Here is a 16,710-nt window from a genome sequence, read left to right on the forward strand (position 1 = left end):
TCTATAACTCCAATTGCAATATGCATGTATACTCTGTAACAAAAACTTGTTGAATGAATTAGTAAGCGAAGAAAAAGTAATAATTTATTTATATATACTAACTAATTTATAATATAAAAATTACAAACGCGACCTATAACAATAAAAGCAATCGCGAATACTAATTATTCGCAACACTACCCTGAAAAGCAAACGCGAAAAATAGTGATTCGCAACTCTAAAAGCAATCGCGTTTACTAATAATTCGCTACACTATTTTTAAAGCAAACGCCCGGTACCTAAGTCTGCATAAAAACAATCGCGAATCGTATTTATTCGCAACACTAATATATCAACGCGATAAATGTTTATTCGCAACTCTACAAGCAAACGCGAACATTGTATATTATTCGCAACTCTAACTTTAATCTGGGGTTAATAGTACATGTAAATACACATGTACTGGCCACATAATAAACTAACTACTACTAATACTACAGTTGGGGAAGAATTTTGGCATTGGAAGTATCGCAACGCTAAAGAAAAAATCGCACGATTAATCAAGAACGCAACTCTAATTTACAGTATGAAAATTGCAAACGCGGTTGATATTAATTATATGTAAAAAAAGAGTAAAAAAGCAACGCGAATCGTAATTATTCGCAACGCTACCCTGAAAAGCAAACTCGAAAAATAGTAATTCGCAACTCTACAAGCAATCGCGTTTATCAATAATTCGCAACGCTACGTTTAAAGCAAACTCCCGGTGCCTAAGTTTGCATGGAAACAATCGCGAATTGTATTTAATCGCAACACTACCCTGAAAAGGAAACGCGAAAAACAGTGATTCGCAACTCTATGAGCAAACGCGATTATTGCTAATTCGCAACTCTATGTAGATCATAACCGCGAGTTGCCCTGATGGCTGGCATGTATGGTGCAATCATGTACAAAGTACATGCATACGTGAGCCAGTCAGAAAAACAAACTAACTACAACTACAGACGAGTTAAGTGACAAAGTAGTAACAGGAATGACTTTCCATCCTCATCCAAAGATGAAGATGAAAAGCCATTTGTTGTAGCCCACTCTTGAAACAATTTGTTAGGGCCTCTTCAGCTCATATAGAGCCTTTTCTTTCTTCGGCGGTCCTGCCGATGCCTGAAATTTACTTAAGACTTGGCTCGAGATTTTGTGCAATACGTAGTCTTCCAACAATATACGAATTGATGGTCGAGCATACGTGGTGAATCTCGAGCGGGACGAGCGTTTCGTAAGGGACCTAATCACGACCGCGAGCACGAGAGAGCGACTTTAAGAGTCGCGCGATTCGAGGAGTCGAAAATAAAGCTAAAACAAACAGCATACACTGTTTGAATCAGCAAGATTTCTACTCTCGAAATCGTAACTACAGGAACAGAACTGCCACGCGAAAACGCGCCTGCCCGAGTAACTAATGTGGCAGCCCTGCCCTGACCCTACCTACTTAGATTTAGCACACATACTAGAAAGTTACCTACCTGCCTAACCCTATATTTAAAAAATTGCAAAACACATTCTCGCAAACAAGCACTCCACGGTTCTCACGCATAATGTCCGGGCGCGGCCTAAACTAGAGAGGATTCCCCGGGGTTCCTCCGACACCCGGACATTGCACACACCTTTCACTCTCTAAGGGTACGTACCAAAGCCTGAAATCGTCTAACACAGGCTAGTGACCATTGCGTATTTATATTATAAATAATATTTGAATATAATATAAAATCTTTGAATTATTAAATATAGTATAAAGCCTTTGATCAACTATATTGTATTTGTTACTTTATTGTAGTATGAACTACTACGATCATCGTGTACTAACACTTTGACTGCTACGTCACCCATATATGGGTGACAGAACTTTTAACAGTGGAACTAAAACAATTAATTATCAAGTTGAAATGATAAAGAAAAATAAATTTTAATAGGCTTCGTAAATTTTAATGAGGTTACAAAAGTAACCACTACGACAACTTTTAAGTTGAGTACTTTACAATTGCTTAAAATTAATGTTTTGGTCTCGTAAACAATTTTAGAATTTTAGATTAGCAGTCAACTGTTATAATGAATATGTGAACAATAATATTAATAATTACTTTGATAAATTTGTATTTAAAAATTTAATATTACAATTTATAGAAATATAGTAAATTATAATGAATTGTTTAAACGACGCAATTCCACGACCTAACCACAAACACACACACATGCAAATTGCATCGTGCACGATACACTAGCGCAGTGTCAGACGCATACATGGTTTATTAGAAATTGTTATAAACTAAATCATCGTGCTCCGTTGCATTCGCTCATGCAAATTGCACCTGGGCATGTGCATGAACTCAGGCAACGAGCACGGAAAGATTATCCTGAAAATCCTGACTAGAAAAAGTGATTAATTAAGTAAACGGTATTTCTTATTTAATTTTTAGTTAAAATTACTCGACTTGTTATATCAAATGTATCAACAAAAAAATACGTTAACATTGAAAAATATTATTATTTAAGAAAACTATTATGATTGAAATTTAATTCCTAAAACAAAAGATTTTAATTAAAAAGTGATAAAATGACAAAAATTTGATAAAATAATTTACTTTTAAAATTGAAATACATTATTGAAATAAATTTATTAAACTATTATTTAAAATATTTAATTATCTTTGGTCGATTCTATTGTCAAAGTAAATTTTTGAAAAGATCAGCATAAAATGCATGTTACCAGTCGCGAAACGTCTTCTTGCACGTAAAATACATCACATTAGGTGTTAATGAAGGAAACGGTCAATATTTAATAATTATATTAATGTTCTAAAAATTATTCTACAATGCAATATTAATGAACATTTATATTTTACTCGATCATATGATTAATATAATGTTTTCACATTATATCAATTTATATTCTATTCAATCATATATGTGAAGTTAATGAAAATATTTTATACATATATTTTATAAAAATTATTTATTGTATTGTGAAGCATTTATTTGTAACAGTAAAAAACGCGAGTGCAAGAAGACCCTAGCCTGCACTAAAAAAATATAACAATTGATGTTACTACTCACGGGTATTTTTCATACCCGCGGTCACTTAACTCGTCAAAAATACTAAATATACAACTGGTCACCCGTGTTGATTCGGATCTTTCATCCTACAACATGGTTGGGGACCAGAGGAACACAAATAACATGCGACTCACTAATGATGAACTTGTACCTCTGGGATGACTGCATGATGATGCTGCTGCTGCTCAGTGGAAGTCATCAAAAAAGTCATCCATCAGTCAGCATGGTCCTGCTGGTTTCCAGGATGTAGAGAGATGCAGGTCCAGAGACTGTAAGAAGACTGCAAGAAAACAATTATAATCTATTGTTCAAATTATAAAGATTTCTATATTTTCATAAGTATAAATTTATACTTACATTGTTCGCTCGTGGAGCATCATCCAATAGTCCGCTTCAGTGATGCACCGATTCTAATACCGATAACGAGTAATTCTACTTTTCAAAGGAATAATTGAAAAAAAATATTAAAGAAACTAGTAAACTAACGCGAGCGAAAATCAAGATCGACGAACAAGTGATTTTACTGTCGCGATTTAAAATGCAAAGAGCCACTAAGAAATAGAATGAAAAACAATAGACTAATCTACGCAACAAACACTGATTCTATTGGCCGCATTGCACGCGGTCGTCAAAATTCCTAAAAGAAAAACTGTAAATTGAGAAAGGAAATAAGAAATGTTAAACAAGCGCCGTGTGCTTTTTCCTATTTTCCTGTTTTGTTTCTAAATTTAATGTTATCATAGGAAATATTATTTCTTTAAATCTGAGAAGTAATTACTGAATTAAAAATTATTATATTACAGCCTTTTTATATTAGAATTGTAAGCTTATTGACTGAACCGAATTTTAAAATATATTCGGATTTTTATAAATATTCTGAATTTTGCAAAATTAAATTCTTTAATTAGTCGTACCTAAGTATTAGAATATATTTGCGTAGATTTTATGTTTTATCAAACTTCCATATTAAACTGTACGAAAATGCAATTGCGACGTTTCATAACACCATTCATAACGACACCATTATGAATTCCCGCTCAAATGAAATCACGTGATCGTTATAAACGAAAATAGAAAAAATATGCATTACATTCTTTCTTGTTTCATCGTAATACTAAATGCAATTACATATCGTACTTACGAAAAGTAAAAATTCAATTTAAAAAAACAATAATATATACACAAGAATAAATGCATTGTTTACTATAATAAATTAGATTTTACCAATCCATTTCAAATGATTCGATCGATTCGATTGTTCGATATCATGGCGTTAATGGCCGGTGGCGTCCTCAAAATCAGAAACTGTAACAGAAATAAAATACAAATTTTGATTAAATCTGTTAACGTAAATATACTTAAATTACAATTAAACGACGACATGAATTTGAAATATGTCGTACGAGATTGTATACGATTATATTTACAGAAGTATAATGACGAACAAAGCAGGTTAGGTGTCGGAAAAAATGCGCGAAACCGATTCAACTTTCTTCGCAATTCCGATTCAATTCATGATGAAAATTAATTAATATTAAACGAAGACACCGTTAGAGAATGCAGAGGGAAGTAATAATTAGAAGAAAAGTGATTAAATGTCGATAGGTAAAATTGTATGCATGTACGTTGTACCTTATTATTCGGGAAACGCCAACACGTCTGATCGCGCCAATTTCCACATTACGAATGACGATTCCGTACCATTAGCAGCGACATCGCAAATTAGGCGGTAGATGGGGTAAGGTCCAATGTCTTCGATATTCGATGTTTTTCCGAAGGAAACCTTAACCCTCGAATTTCGAATGATACTTGAACTCGAAGGTGCCTTAAGTAGAAATTACGACCGTAAAAGATTCCAGAATAAAATTTAATTACCAAATAATTTATTATCGTTACACTTTTCCCCTGCTACTAAGCGTTTCTCGATATCTATCGTGCGAGTCATGGATAATTTTCTCGATCGAAATACTTTATAATTTAGGTTATAATGTAAGTTTAAAAGAGTATTATCTATAAATTGACGAGGTTATTCTGACGAAAACAAGGCGAAATCGGTGCTGATTTGAACCTTTCGTCTTACGACGCAACGTGACCAGCTTCGACAAGCTTTCGTATCGTTTGTTTATTTTCTGTTGAACTGTTTTCCCGGAACTACGACCATCGCTCGTCTCTTATTACCGAAAGTATACGAGGCCAGTGTCACGAAACAGAAACGTTTTCAACGACTGTGAAAATAACTCTTCTAATAAAATATGCATGTCAAAGATTTTGGTATGGTATTTTCATCGTGGCAAGCAAAGTTTTGTTTCTCGAAATGACGCTATGAAACTCTACTTACAAGGCTGGTATTTTAATTCATCAAAGACAAACCTTCCATTGAATTGTCTAGTTCATCACGTGCATTGTTAATGCTATATTATTTATTAGATTATCACAGACGAACTGAAATACGAACTGATAAATCGCGATTGAAAGCACACGCGCTCCAGGCTGTTTGCCCATCAACACTAATTCAGTGAATAGTTTCTCAATTGACCGCCATCCATGAGAAGAGAGCGCTAAAATCACCTCTCAATTTTTAAGTCGGTATGGCAGTCACTTTGAGCCACGAAATATGTACCTATGGTATAAAGTCTACTTATGTACCTCGTCTGTGGTACAAATTCTTGGGGGTCAACCGATAAACAGAAAAAAGAATGCCCCTCAAACTATGTCAAATGGAATATTATACAAATTTTTAATTATTCGAATAGCTCTTACTAGAGTAAATAATATTTACTTCGACCATTTTTCTTTATTGTAAATAGTTAAAGAATTATGGTGAACAATTAAAATCGAATAAACAAATACGTTTAGGGACAAATACTTTAACTTATTTCGATTTTATTTACGAAATGTACACTTTTGTTTAAGCTCGATAATGATTTAATGTTTTGTCTGCAATGTTATATTTAAACATTGACCCATTTTTTCGACTACTTTTAGTTTTTCTAAATTAGTCTCCTTGTACCAATTAATATAAAAAGGAAGCAAGTCGATATGTTTGTTAATTTCTGAAAAAACTGCTTCGAATACTCGACGTGGGATATTCTATTATATAACATACACAATCTTTTCTCATCATGTGCATTATAGCATTGTTTTCTTGTTACAGCAAATGGCACTCACTATACTATTTTGCATTAATTACGATCTTACCGATTTTCCTTGTTCTTCGTTCTTAATGGAGATTCCGTGGTAAAGCTGTTAGGTATCACTTGAGATGATCAATCCAGACGAATTTCTTTCAATTTTTACCACACAAAAGTATGTTCCTAATTGACTGGCGCATCATTCGAATAACTGAAACAAACAACATAGTCATATGTAATAAGAATTTTAAAAACTTGACGCTATTTCTACCAAAGGTATCAAAAGACACCTTTTAAAAATTAAACTTGAAATTATTTTCCAAATTTAATTATTTACTTTTTGATTTTATAAAAATATTTCTTTTTTAACAATTATATCCACAGTTATTTTCATCAAAAATTGGCCAAAATAGTTACACATAAAACAGAAATATTACCGCAGCAAATTATATTTCTAACAAAATTCCAAAAGACCTTGATATTCTCTCTTGCATTGAATCCTATGCGTATACTGTTTAGAATAAAGTTTAGATGAATCCTTATATTTAGACCGGAACTGGAAGAAGTAAATGTAGCTCATTGTTTTTAGTACAATATTAACGTCATGGCATATTGTGTGCGGCACGATCCATTAGATATGCTTTGCAAAACCGTATCTTTTATCGGAATTAAGCAATTCCGAATACAATACAGTGTTTGCGATACTAATTACGATGAAAACCTGCGTTTCAAGTCGAAGCTAATTCGTGGCGGCGCTAATTTACCGTTGTATTTGAACATACTATTAGACACGCGTGTGCTGTGTGTGATATTCACGAGTAGATTCACGGCTGGGTGCCACGAGTAAAACATTGCTTGGCCACTTGAACTTAGAACTGTAAATCGTACTGTGGCGTATACATGCATCACAGAAGAATGGACGATTCTCCTACTTGCAATTACGAACTGTTGCTACGACAAGTTTTCTGTAGTGTGTTTACACAGCATTCACGGTCCATTTTCGAGGAAATCCAGAAGAACTTTACCCCTATAGATAATTAAAATGTATTGACATCGTCCCACGTCATAATTCTTTATCTAATATAATACAATTTGATCGAATGAACTTCAAAAACTTTTTTACATACTATACACCATAAAATGTCACTGACATAATTTGCATAATTTTTCAGATAAATACGATGCAATATAATTTTCAGGCTTTTGAAGAATTACTTTTTTAAATGGAACAAAGGATTAATTATTTTCTTGAACATCAGTAAATATATGTGAAAAATCCCAATAGGAAACAGTCTATGGTATCCTTTTTAAAAACTAACAAAATAAAAATGTTATTATAACTGACTAAAGGGAGACTCTTCGATGATCCGTAGCTCGCATAATTTTCATTATTCTTACTTACAAAAAATACTGTGTATACTCAAAACGTTAATAAATATATGTGAAAAATCCCCAATAGGAAACAATCTATCCTTTTTAAAAACTAACAAAATAAAAATGTTACTATAACTGACTAAGGGGAGATTCTTCGATGATCCGTAGCTCGCATGACTTTCATTATTTTTACTTACAAAAACTACTGTATGTACTCAAAACATCAATAAATATATGTGAAAAATCCCCAATAGGAAACAGTCTATTCTTTTTAAAAAAATAACAAAATAGGCTTGAAAATTCCAACCGTATGGCGGTAGCAATCTAGAAGAATGGAAACGAGTTGCATCGCGATGTTCCTGTTACAGCGTCGATTCCAGGAAGGCAGGTCAGTTCAGTGAAAAACGTGAGTTCGAAGAGTAATCGATTTCCGATTCAAGGTGGAGAAGAAGAGGTCGCGTAAACGTCTGCGCGTAATTATACCGTAGCGTCCAGTTTCTCGAAAGGGTCCTCCGTCTAGGAGATTTCGTTTCGCGCTCCCGACCGGAGGATAAAAGTAGAACGATGTGTGAGGTCTACCCCACACCCGCTTCTGCCCATCGACACCGGCGCTTTGTTTCGGATTAATGAACCGCCCAAATCCGTATTGCGTTACGCCGTATAATCACTCTGTAACGTGAAACTAAATTACTGCGAATTTGGACCACATATCCATTCGCTCGACCGTCGCACGGTTATCATCGTTGCATTTATTTCCACTGGCTATTTGGCACGAGACCTCCGCGAGTCCTTGTATTATTTCGTCATTTCCGTTGCGTTTCTACTCGAAAATCGGAAGTACACGCGTGTATGGCTTCTCTTGGTCCACTGACTTTGTGGCTTTCATGGCCTTTTAGACTAACGGTAATAAACAGAAAGCTTATTCGAAGCTTCGTCACTTTATGAATAAAAATAGTTTCAATTTATGTACAGTCAATTTAAACATTAATTTGTCATTAGATTTGTAATTAGTGACAAATGGATTAGACAAAAATAAGAAATAGAGGACGTAATCATGCTCACAATCGCACGAATAATTAAAAATAATTGTGTTAAGTTTCCAATGCAACATCTCATTTTTCTAACGTCCTAAACGTTCTTAATCTTAATCGTCCTAATCGTCTTTTCTAACGTTCTAAATAAATAGTTGAAGAAAATCGGAAGTACACGCGTGTGTGGCTTTTCTTGGTCCACTGACTTTGCGGCTTTCATAGCCTTTTAGACTAACAGTAATAAACAGAATGTTTTGCTCCTAATTTCGTTTATAAGATATTTTATACAAACATACGATTGTCATGTACAGAATGATTCTATTTTTCAGAATTATATACAGTAACCCAGGATTCACAGAACTCGATTCATGCAAAATCATTGTACATCAATCATCAGTTACTGCGAATTAAAACAATATTTGATATAAATGTTACTTAAAACTAATGTTACGATACCATGTACATTGTTCATGAGTATATACTGCAGAACAAAACATAAAAGCTACAATTGTTGTTGCCTTTTTTAAAGTTTATGTTAACCGAAAGTTACTCTGCATTATCAAAAAATATATGTAAATAACGAGCGTTGAATAGATAATTGCGTTCCGTGAATCTGAAAATCACAGCTTAGACTGGTCACATCCCAAACGGTTTCCGGTACAAATTAGTGGTACAATATCGTGATCGAGAGTAACGTTCTTATTAACCCTCGCCCAGTCAGAACCGAGTCGTTTTAGTTGCGATCACACGGGCGGTCGAGCGAGGGTTAACGAGCCATTTCACGGTTAATTTGTTGTAATTGCCAAAGAAGCGTACTGCGTTTGGTGTGCGAACAGCGGCCCGATTTGACGGGCTCAACATGATTTACGCGTCAGAGATAAAGAGTCCTCGATTAAAGCGCGCCTCTTATCCCGAGGACATATCGAAACGTTTATAATGCAATTACGTTTTGTTTCTGTTTAAACCTTTCCCCGTATTCTTCGATGACCAACATTACCCACTGTCATGTCATTCGAAATAGAAACCTTTATTGCTTTGTTACGAATCAAGGCAAATTGCAATCTTTTGTCTCCTGTCGCGACTTCGCCGCGAGAACGATTGACCGAAGTATTGTTCTCTTAACGATCAACCGAAGCGGATAAATTACATGAACTGTCCATGCATTTGTATTGTGAAATTATTGCCCCGTTTTCTGCTGTTCGACAACTTAAATATTGACCGTATTGCATTTTGCAAACGTTTATAACTATTTCTTTTATTATGTTGCTTCGTGTGAGCGTGTAATCTACCTATAATCTAAAGATGGGCATTCTGGCAACCGATCTACGCGCCAAGTATAGTACAATTGCCTATAAGAATATTTTCTCTTGGGTGTCATTTTTCTGGTCAAGTCTGAATTGTCAGCAATACCATCAGGTCCATGATCTGTTTTACTCCTTCCTCAACTATCAAGTCTGTAATGGCAGGCTATAATGACATGCATACTGTAGGCGTGCACCAAATTTTGTGCCAATCGTATCAAAAATAGAGTTTAAGATATCATAGAAACCAGTAAAAACAAATAATTTAAAAAAAATGCATTAAAAGATTTTACTTATTTTTGTGAATTAAACAAAATATGAAATAAGCAAGGAATTGGGGCACAAGATTTTGCACATACATCTTTCAAACATATTAAAAATAAAAATTGATTTTTAGAAGATTTACAATAGAATAGACCATTAAGCATCAAATAGATATTGATATATTCTTGAGATATCGATACTAAAGATATCAAACGAGTATCGATATTTTCGTAAAAGATATCGATTCTTTGGAATTAGTGTCAACGGAGGTATCGATTCTTTCTGATATTCGCATCTTTGATACATATCGATACTGAATCGAAAATAAACTGATATCGATAGAATTTATCCAATTATTAAGTAATACCAAGGTATACGAAACACAGAAATGAAACTGAAATAAAATTCAGATTTCCCTCCATCCTGTTTAGTTCTTAAAACACGACACTATCAGCGTTGTACAATGGCTCACTAAAACTTCTAGAGTTACCCATCTACCTGATAATTATTTATCTATTGCTACGTAATCCATATTATGTTTATATTTTCATATATGCAGAATTTGTCGGTACAATAGTAATGAAATCAACGGTTTCATGGAATAAATTAAAAAACAGGTTATATTGTTATTTTCGTTAATACAAATTGAAAGAATACGTCTACGCTGATTCATGTTCTCGTAATTGCGTGCATGTATTGCGTATAGTAACACGTGCTTTCATATATTCACATTTCTACATTAACTTTGTATATCTTAATATCGTAATAATTATTTACAAATAAATAAAATTGTGTAATTAACGCTGCAGTTTGCACGTTATTCTATAGATTTGTAAGTTAAAGATAGTAAGGTTAAAATGGAGATTAATTTTGTCTCTAACAAAATTTATAAGTAATTAAAAACGTTGTTACATTTATAATATATTTCTTCAATTTTCAAGCGATAAGACTATGACTTTTTTATTTCCTTTACAGAATTGGTACAATAATACGCAACTCCAATTCATTTAGTGATGCTTCAACTACTAATGTTAAACTTATGCATTAATTTTACAAGTGGTTCGTACAAAACAGTTCGTTTCTTTAACAATATGTCTAAAGACATAAATCACTATAATATAATATCAATGCGTCAAAAGAAGAAGATAAAAATGTTGACCACTAATAATACCAGTCTAACATTACAAGTAATTAAAACATTTATATTAAAACATTTTTATTTAATGATCCATGACTATCCATAATGATATTTACTTCGTAATTGAATCATTAAATATTTTTAAAATTGAGAACTTTCAAAATAGGTTCTTGGAAGCGGAGCTACCGGAGCCCCATGTTCTATATTTGTTTCGACTGACCATGTTAATTATATATTTAATTGCGGAGAAGGAACACAACGATTAGCCCATGAATATCACTGTAAACTATCTAAATTGGATCATGTATTTGTGACAAGACCTACTTGGAAAAACCTTGGAGGAATCCCAGGTTTACTTTTGACAATACAAGAGATTGGTGTGCCTATGATAAATATTCATTGTTCGGATGGAATGGATGATTTGTTAGACTCGCTTAAACAGTTTGTTTATCTATCAAAGATCGACATTACTCATGCTCCTATCGATGCATTAAAACCATACAAAGACAATATAATGACAGTCTGGTATGTTCCTATATCAGTGGCTTCGGACAATGTCACCGATAGCTCTACAAAATTGAGTACTGAAAGTCAGAATCATTCGAATATAAGTGGAAAAAGAGTTATGAATGCCGAAGAAACTGAAGAAAATTGTAGCCAAATAGAAAAGAAGTTAAAGACCACACCGAAAGTAATATGTTACATTTGTGAAATTAAACCAAAACGTGGGAAATTGTCATTCGAGAAATGCATACAATTAGGTATAGAAGCCGGTCCACACTTACGATTACTAAAAGAAGGAATAAATTTTACGAGGGAAGATGGTACAGTTATTATGAGTAAAGATGTTTGCACACCGGATGGTCCAAAACTCGTCTTTGCAGGTATATAGAATGTTTATTTAAACTAGATTAACTATTTATTTAAGCTTACCCACTTAAGTGACCGGTCCTGAGCGTGGTCAATTAAGTGGGCACTACTGTATTCGTTATTTGTGGATCTCTATAGTTCCATGTAAGCAAACAACAAAATCATTCTTTTTTAAATTTATATTTATTAATACAATCAATTCTTACGAAGAATTTTGTAGTAATACAGATGGAGTGAGACAGTGATATGATAAGTAACTATTCACCATAATAAGAATTTATCATTTAGATCTAGTGCTCAGCTCTGTTATTGAGTTGGAGAAGTAGAGGATTTGGATGATTAGCCAAGTGATTGTGATAAAAACAGCTATATTTCGAAATTTCTCCTTTAACTGTTGGGATATTTAAATTACAATGAATTCTTTCATTAGTGACGCACCATGGAGCTTTAGAGATAAGTTCAAGTGTCTTGGGCTATAACCATTGGAGAATTTTACTTTTGAGACTTAGGTTAGAGTCTAGGAGCTAGTAGTTGCTTTAGCTGATAGGTATGGAAATTGGCATTAAGTGATTTTAATAGCTTTGTCATTTCTTTGTATTAGAATCAGCTGGCAAGATCTTGGCCTGATCATTTGTTAATTTGAGTTTGAAGTCATCTACCTTAATTTTCTGTAGTATGAGGTTTACCATGGATTGAATGTCGATTACGTCGTCAAGGTAGATAGGCGGAGGGTTCTCTAGACGAGGGTTGTGTTTTCGACATCTCTATGTTAACATAAGAGTCGAGCACTATGTTGATTTTTCGATACTAAAAGTTCTTTTCTTGGCAGTTGTACCCGGTTTTTGTTTTGTAGCATCAATTTGCCAATCAGATGAAGGAAAATCGAACGGTAGATTCGCACTGATAACTCGCGGTTTGTTAAATACCATCTTCGAGTTAGCCATCGATAAAAATCGGGAAACTAGTCGAAAGGTTTTACACAATAGTCAATTTAACAATTAGACGTTTTCCTAACGCTTGGAATTTAAATAACGAATGTAGACTTCAAGTTGGGTAAACGCTCGGTATGTTTACTAACTCGCGCAGCTCAATACTACAAACTCACAATAAAACCTTGACAGCCGTTTATTTTGGAGAATAAAGAACTTATGTCTAAGGCTGAGACTACACAGGCGTTTTTTACGACGTTTTGTTGTATGCGGCGTACAAAACTCCGTAAAAGTCGCCTGTGTAGTCACAAAGATCCAATGTTGACATTCAAATTCACCTTCAACTGCATGAAATAAGTAAAAAATAATATTATTTAATTAGTACTCTGATCTGAAGTTTGGCCAGCAAGAAATATTATTTTATTTTATTTAACCCAGTATAAGAACATTCTGTACTACTGGTTTAGAAATTATTTATTTAAGGCATTTGCCTTTTTGTATTTTTTCAGATTTAATATATTTCGAAATAATGACAATTTCTTTTTAATAACAGTGCGATTAACTGATTAATATGTTTAATTTGGGGTTTTGAACGAACATGTTTTTCACAGTTTATTGACCTAACTTTCAGTTATAGAATGTCCTGGGGAAAAATACTTGGATTCTGTTGTGAATCATCCTGCTTTTTCAAAATACTCAGTATCAAATCCGGAGGATGGTCACATTCTCTGTATATTTCATTTTACCCCTGAAAGAATTGTCAATAATAAAAAATACCAAGATTGGATAAATACGTTTCCACACAATACACAACATATTTTGCTAAATAATGAAAATTATTGTATGGGTAGTGAAGCTGTTTATAAGAACCAGTATTTACTTAATTTGTTGCATCCTGAAATATTTCCATTATTGAAAGAAGATTGCTTCAAAAAAGATAAAAAAGTAAGGAATTTATAGGTAAAACATAGTTCAAATGAAAATAATTACTTGGGAATTTTGTAAATTTAAAGAGTAAATATGTTCTTCAGACCAAGAAAAATAATATCCATCGTGCAAGGACAATGCAAACGTTAAATGTACATCCATACATAGAAGAAATGAAATGTATGGTTTTACCAAACCCTAACACATACATCAACGAAGTTTTTAAGATTCCCAAATTTGAAGATGAGTTAACAAAATTGCAAACAAATATTGAAATAAAAACAGCAGAACTTGAATTATTAGACACACGCGAGTACCCACGAATTGTTATGTTAGGTACCGGTTCTAGTATACCAAATAAAGTCAGAAATACCAGTGGTATTCTTTTAAGAATTGACGAAAATACGAGCATATTGATGGATTGTGGAGAAGGTACTTTTAGTCAAATCGTTAGATTTTATGGGGCTTCGAATGTTGGTAACATTTTACGTACTATTAAGGTACATATTTTTTTAAATTCATTTCGTCAATGATCCATTGATTGATTTAAGGATTTATGATTAATTCTGTTTTTAGGCTGTTTATATTTCACATTTGCACGCGGATCATCACATAGGTCTTATTGGTTTACTGCAAGCAAGAGGGAAATATACGAACGATAAGATCTATTTGATAGCACCAGGCCAAATTATGCGATGGTTAAATTTATATAACAATCAATTTGAACCTATTTCACAGTTTTATAAATTAGTGGACAATTATGATTTGTATTTAAACACGCATAAATTGTCTCTAGTCTATGAGACAACGATGTATGATACATTAAATATTCAAGAAATAAATACCGTTTATGTTAAACATTGTAAATTTTCATACGGTGTCGCTGTTATTCTGAAAGATGGAAGAAAAATCGTTTACAGGTAAATCAAATGAAAATATGTACAATTCTTTACACGTAATTAATAATTTTTTAATAAAACAAACAAAAAATTAATTTTCATTATATTTTGATTTCAGTGGTGATGCCATGCCTTGTGACAATCTTATAAACTTAGGTAAAGACTGTGATCTATTAATTCACGAAGCAACAATGGAAGATGGACTACAAGATTTGGCAAAACAGAAATCACACTCAACAACTTCCCAAGCGATAAATGCTGGAAAATTAATGAATGCAAAGTTCACCTTATTGACTCATTTTAGTCAGCGTTATTCTAAAATTCCTTTGCTTTCGGAAGAAGAAGAAAATGTCGGCCTAGCTTATGATAATATGGATATTAAATTGTCGCAACTGCCACTGTTGTCTTTATTTTATCCGTGCATAAAACTTATGTTTAACGAATATTACAAAATATTAGAGAGTCGAAGTAAGAGAAGGATGGTATCATTTTAAAAATTATGTACGATCTAAATAATATTACTTTGTTAATCATTAATAAATTTTAATTTATTTAAATGGGAAAAAAATTATACTTTTTATAATTTGAAATTGTTTTCTTTCTTGATACAATTATATAACCGATTCCATTATTAACGATAAGTAAATGCTATGTAATGTTAAAATGAAAGGATTAAGACATTAATAATGCATATAAAACAAATTTTTGATAGCAGAATTTATTGCTTACATAAATGCATTTAGTATATCCCGCTTTCCTCAATGTGATAAATAATGTAAATTACAAATTGTTTCATTAAAATTACGATTGTAATATTAACCTTGCTTATATATGTATATAAAAAAAAAAAAAGAAAAATAGAGAAGAAGGTCAACTATAATATAGAAGATAAAAAGGTAAATGGAAAAATAATTTCTCCTTTTTTGTGAAAGCAAAATGTCGGTTCATTTCGAAAATATTAAAATAACAAAAAAGGGAAAGCTTTATATATTGATCGATTAATCAATAAGTCGCACGTTCATCAAATCTGTACTAAATCATATGAAATTTGATTTTATCCAAAAATAGTTCTAAAAAAGTTTCATCCATTACGTAGTTCGCGGAATGTGTATTTGTAATGTAGAAATAGCATGGTCTCAAAATACACATATTAATTCGATTATTACATTGATTTTGTAAAGGTATGTACACTAGATAGCAAGTTTACACTAACGATGAATTTGTGCGTTTACGTTAATAGTATATGATTGAGTAATAAAAAGTAAATATGTTCATTTTATGGAATGATTAGTTTTCTTAATTGAAATACTATTCTGCTTATTGACATACCTCGGAAGTATGTTGTGTAGTGCATGAACATTTTCATAGGTATTCAAGGAATAGAATAGGAATAGCAATAATAATTAATGTAAAGACTAGAAAACTGAATTTTTTTTTAACACAAACGATCGGCCAGATTATTAATATTTTTTGTTTTACTACGTTACTTCCACTACTATTTATACCTCGATTAAAAATATAGTGTATTTGAAAAATTTCGTAAGTTTGAGCAGTATAAAATATTATTAAAAATTGATAAATAGATTGTTGCCATTAATGGATAAACAGCCAATAAGTTGAGCGTTATGTATTGAGAAATGAAGTGACCCAAATAAAAAATGAGATTCATGGAAAATAATTCCAATTTACACGACTAAGAAATAATTCAATTACTTAATCACGAAAAAATAATAAAGCGATCTTAAAATCTTTTTTACTT

General features: G+C 32.6%; 1 protein-coding gene across 3 annotated transcripts; it reads left to right on the forward strand.

Annotated features, from left to right (window-relative positions):
* The first annotated feature begins 10,668 nt into the window (after nt 1–10,668).
* Rnasez (ribonuclease Z) lies at nt 10,669–15,653 on the forward strand. Of its 3 annotated transcripts, none has more exons than XM_076781853.1 (7): nt 10,669–10,805; nt 11,164–11,375; nt 11,493–12,210; nt 13,757–14,070; nt 14,157–14,552; nt 14,629–14,972; nt 15,070–15,653. In XM_076781853.1, the coding sequence occupies exons 2-7, from the start codon at nt 11,202–11,204 to the stop codon at nt 15,443–15,445; spliced, it is 2,322 nt and encodes a 773-aa protein (XP_076637968.1). In that variant the 5' UTR covers nt 10,669–10,805; nt 11,164–11,201; the 3' UTR covers nt 15,446–15,653. The 3 variants fall into 3 exon arrangements, with proteins under 3 accessions (XP_076637968.1, XP_076637976.1, XP_076637984.1); XM_076781861.1 differs by lacking the exon at nt 10,669–10,805 and adding an exon at nt 10,828–11,080; XM_076781869.1 differs by lacking the exon at nt 10,669–10,805 and adding an exon at nt 10,828–11,034.
* Nucleotides 15,654–16,710: the final 1,057 nt, after the last annotated feature.

This window comes from Colletes latitarsis, chromosome 2 (genome assembly GCF_051014445.1).
Source record: "Colletes latitarsis isolate SP2378_abdomen chromosome 2, iyColLati1, whole genome shotgun sequence".
NCBI classification, from domain to species: domain Eukaryota; kingdom Metazoa; phylum Arthropoda; class Insecta; order Hymenoptera; family Colletidae; genus Colletes; species Colletes latitarsis.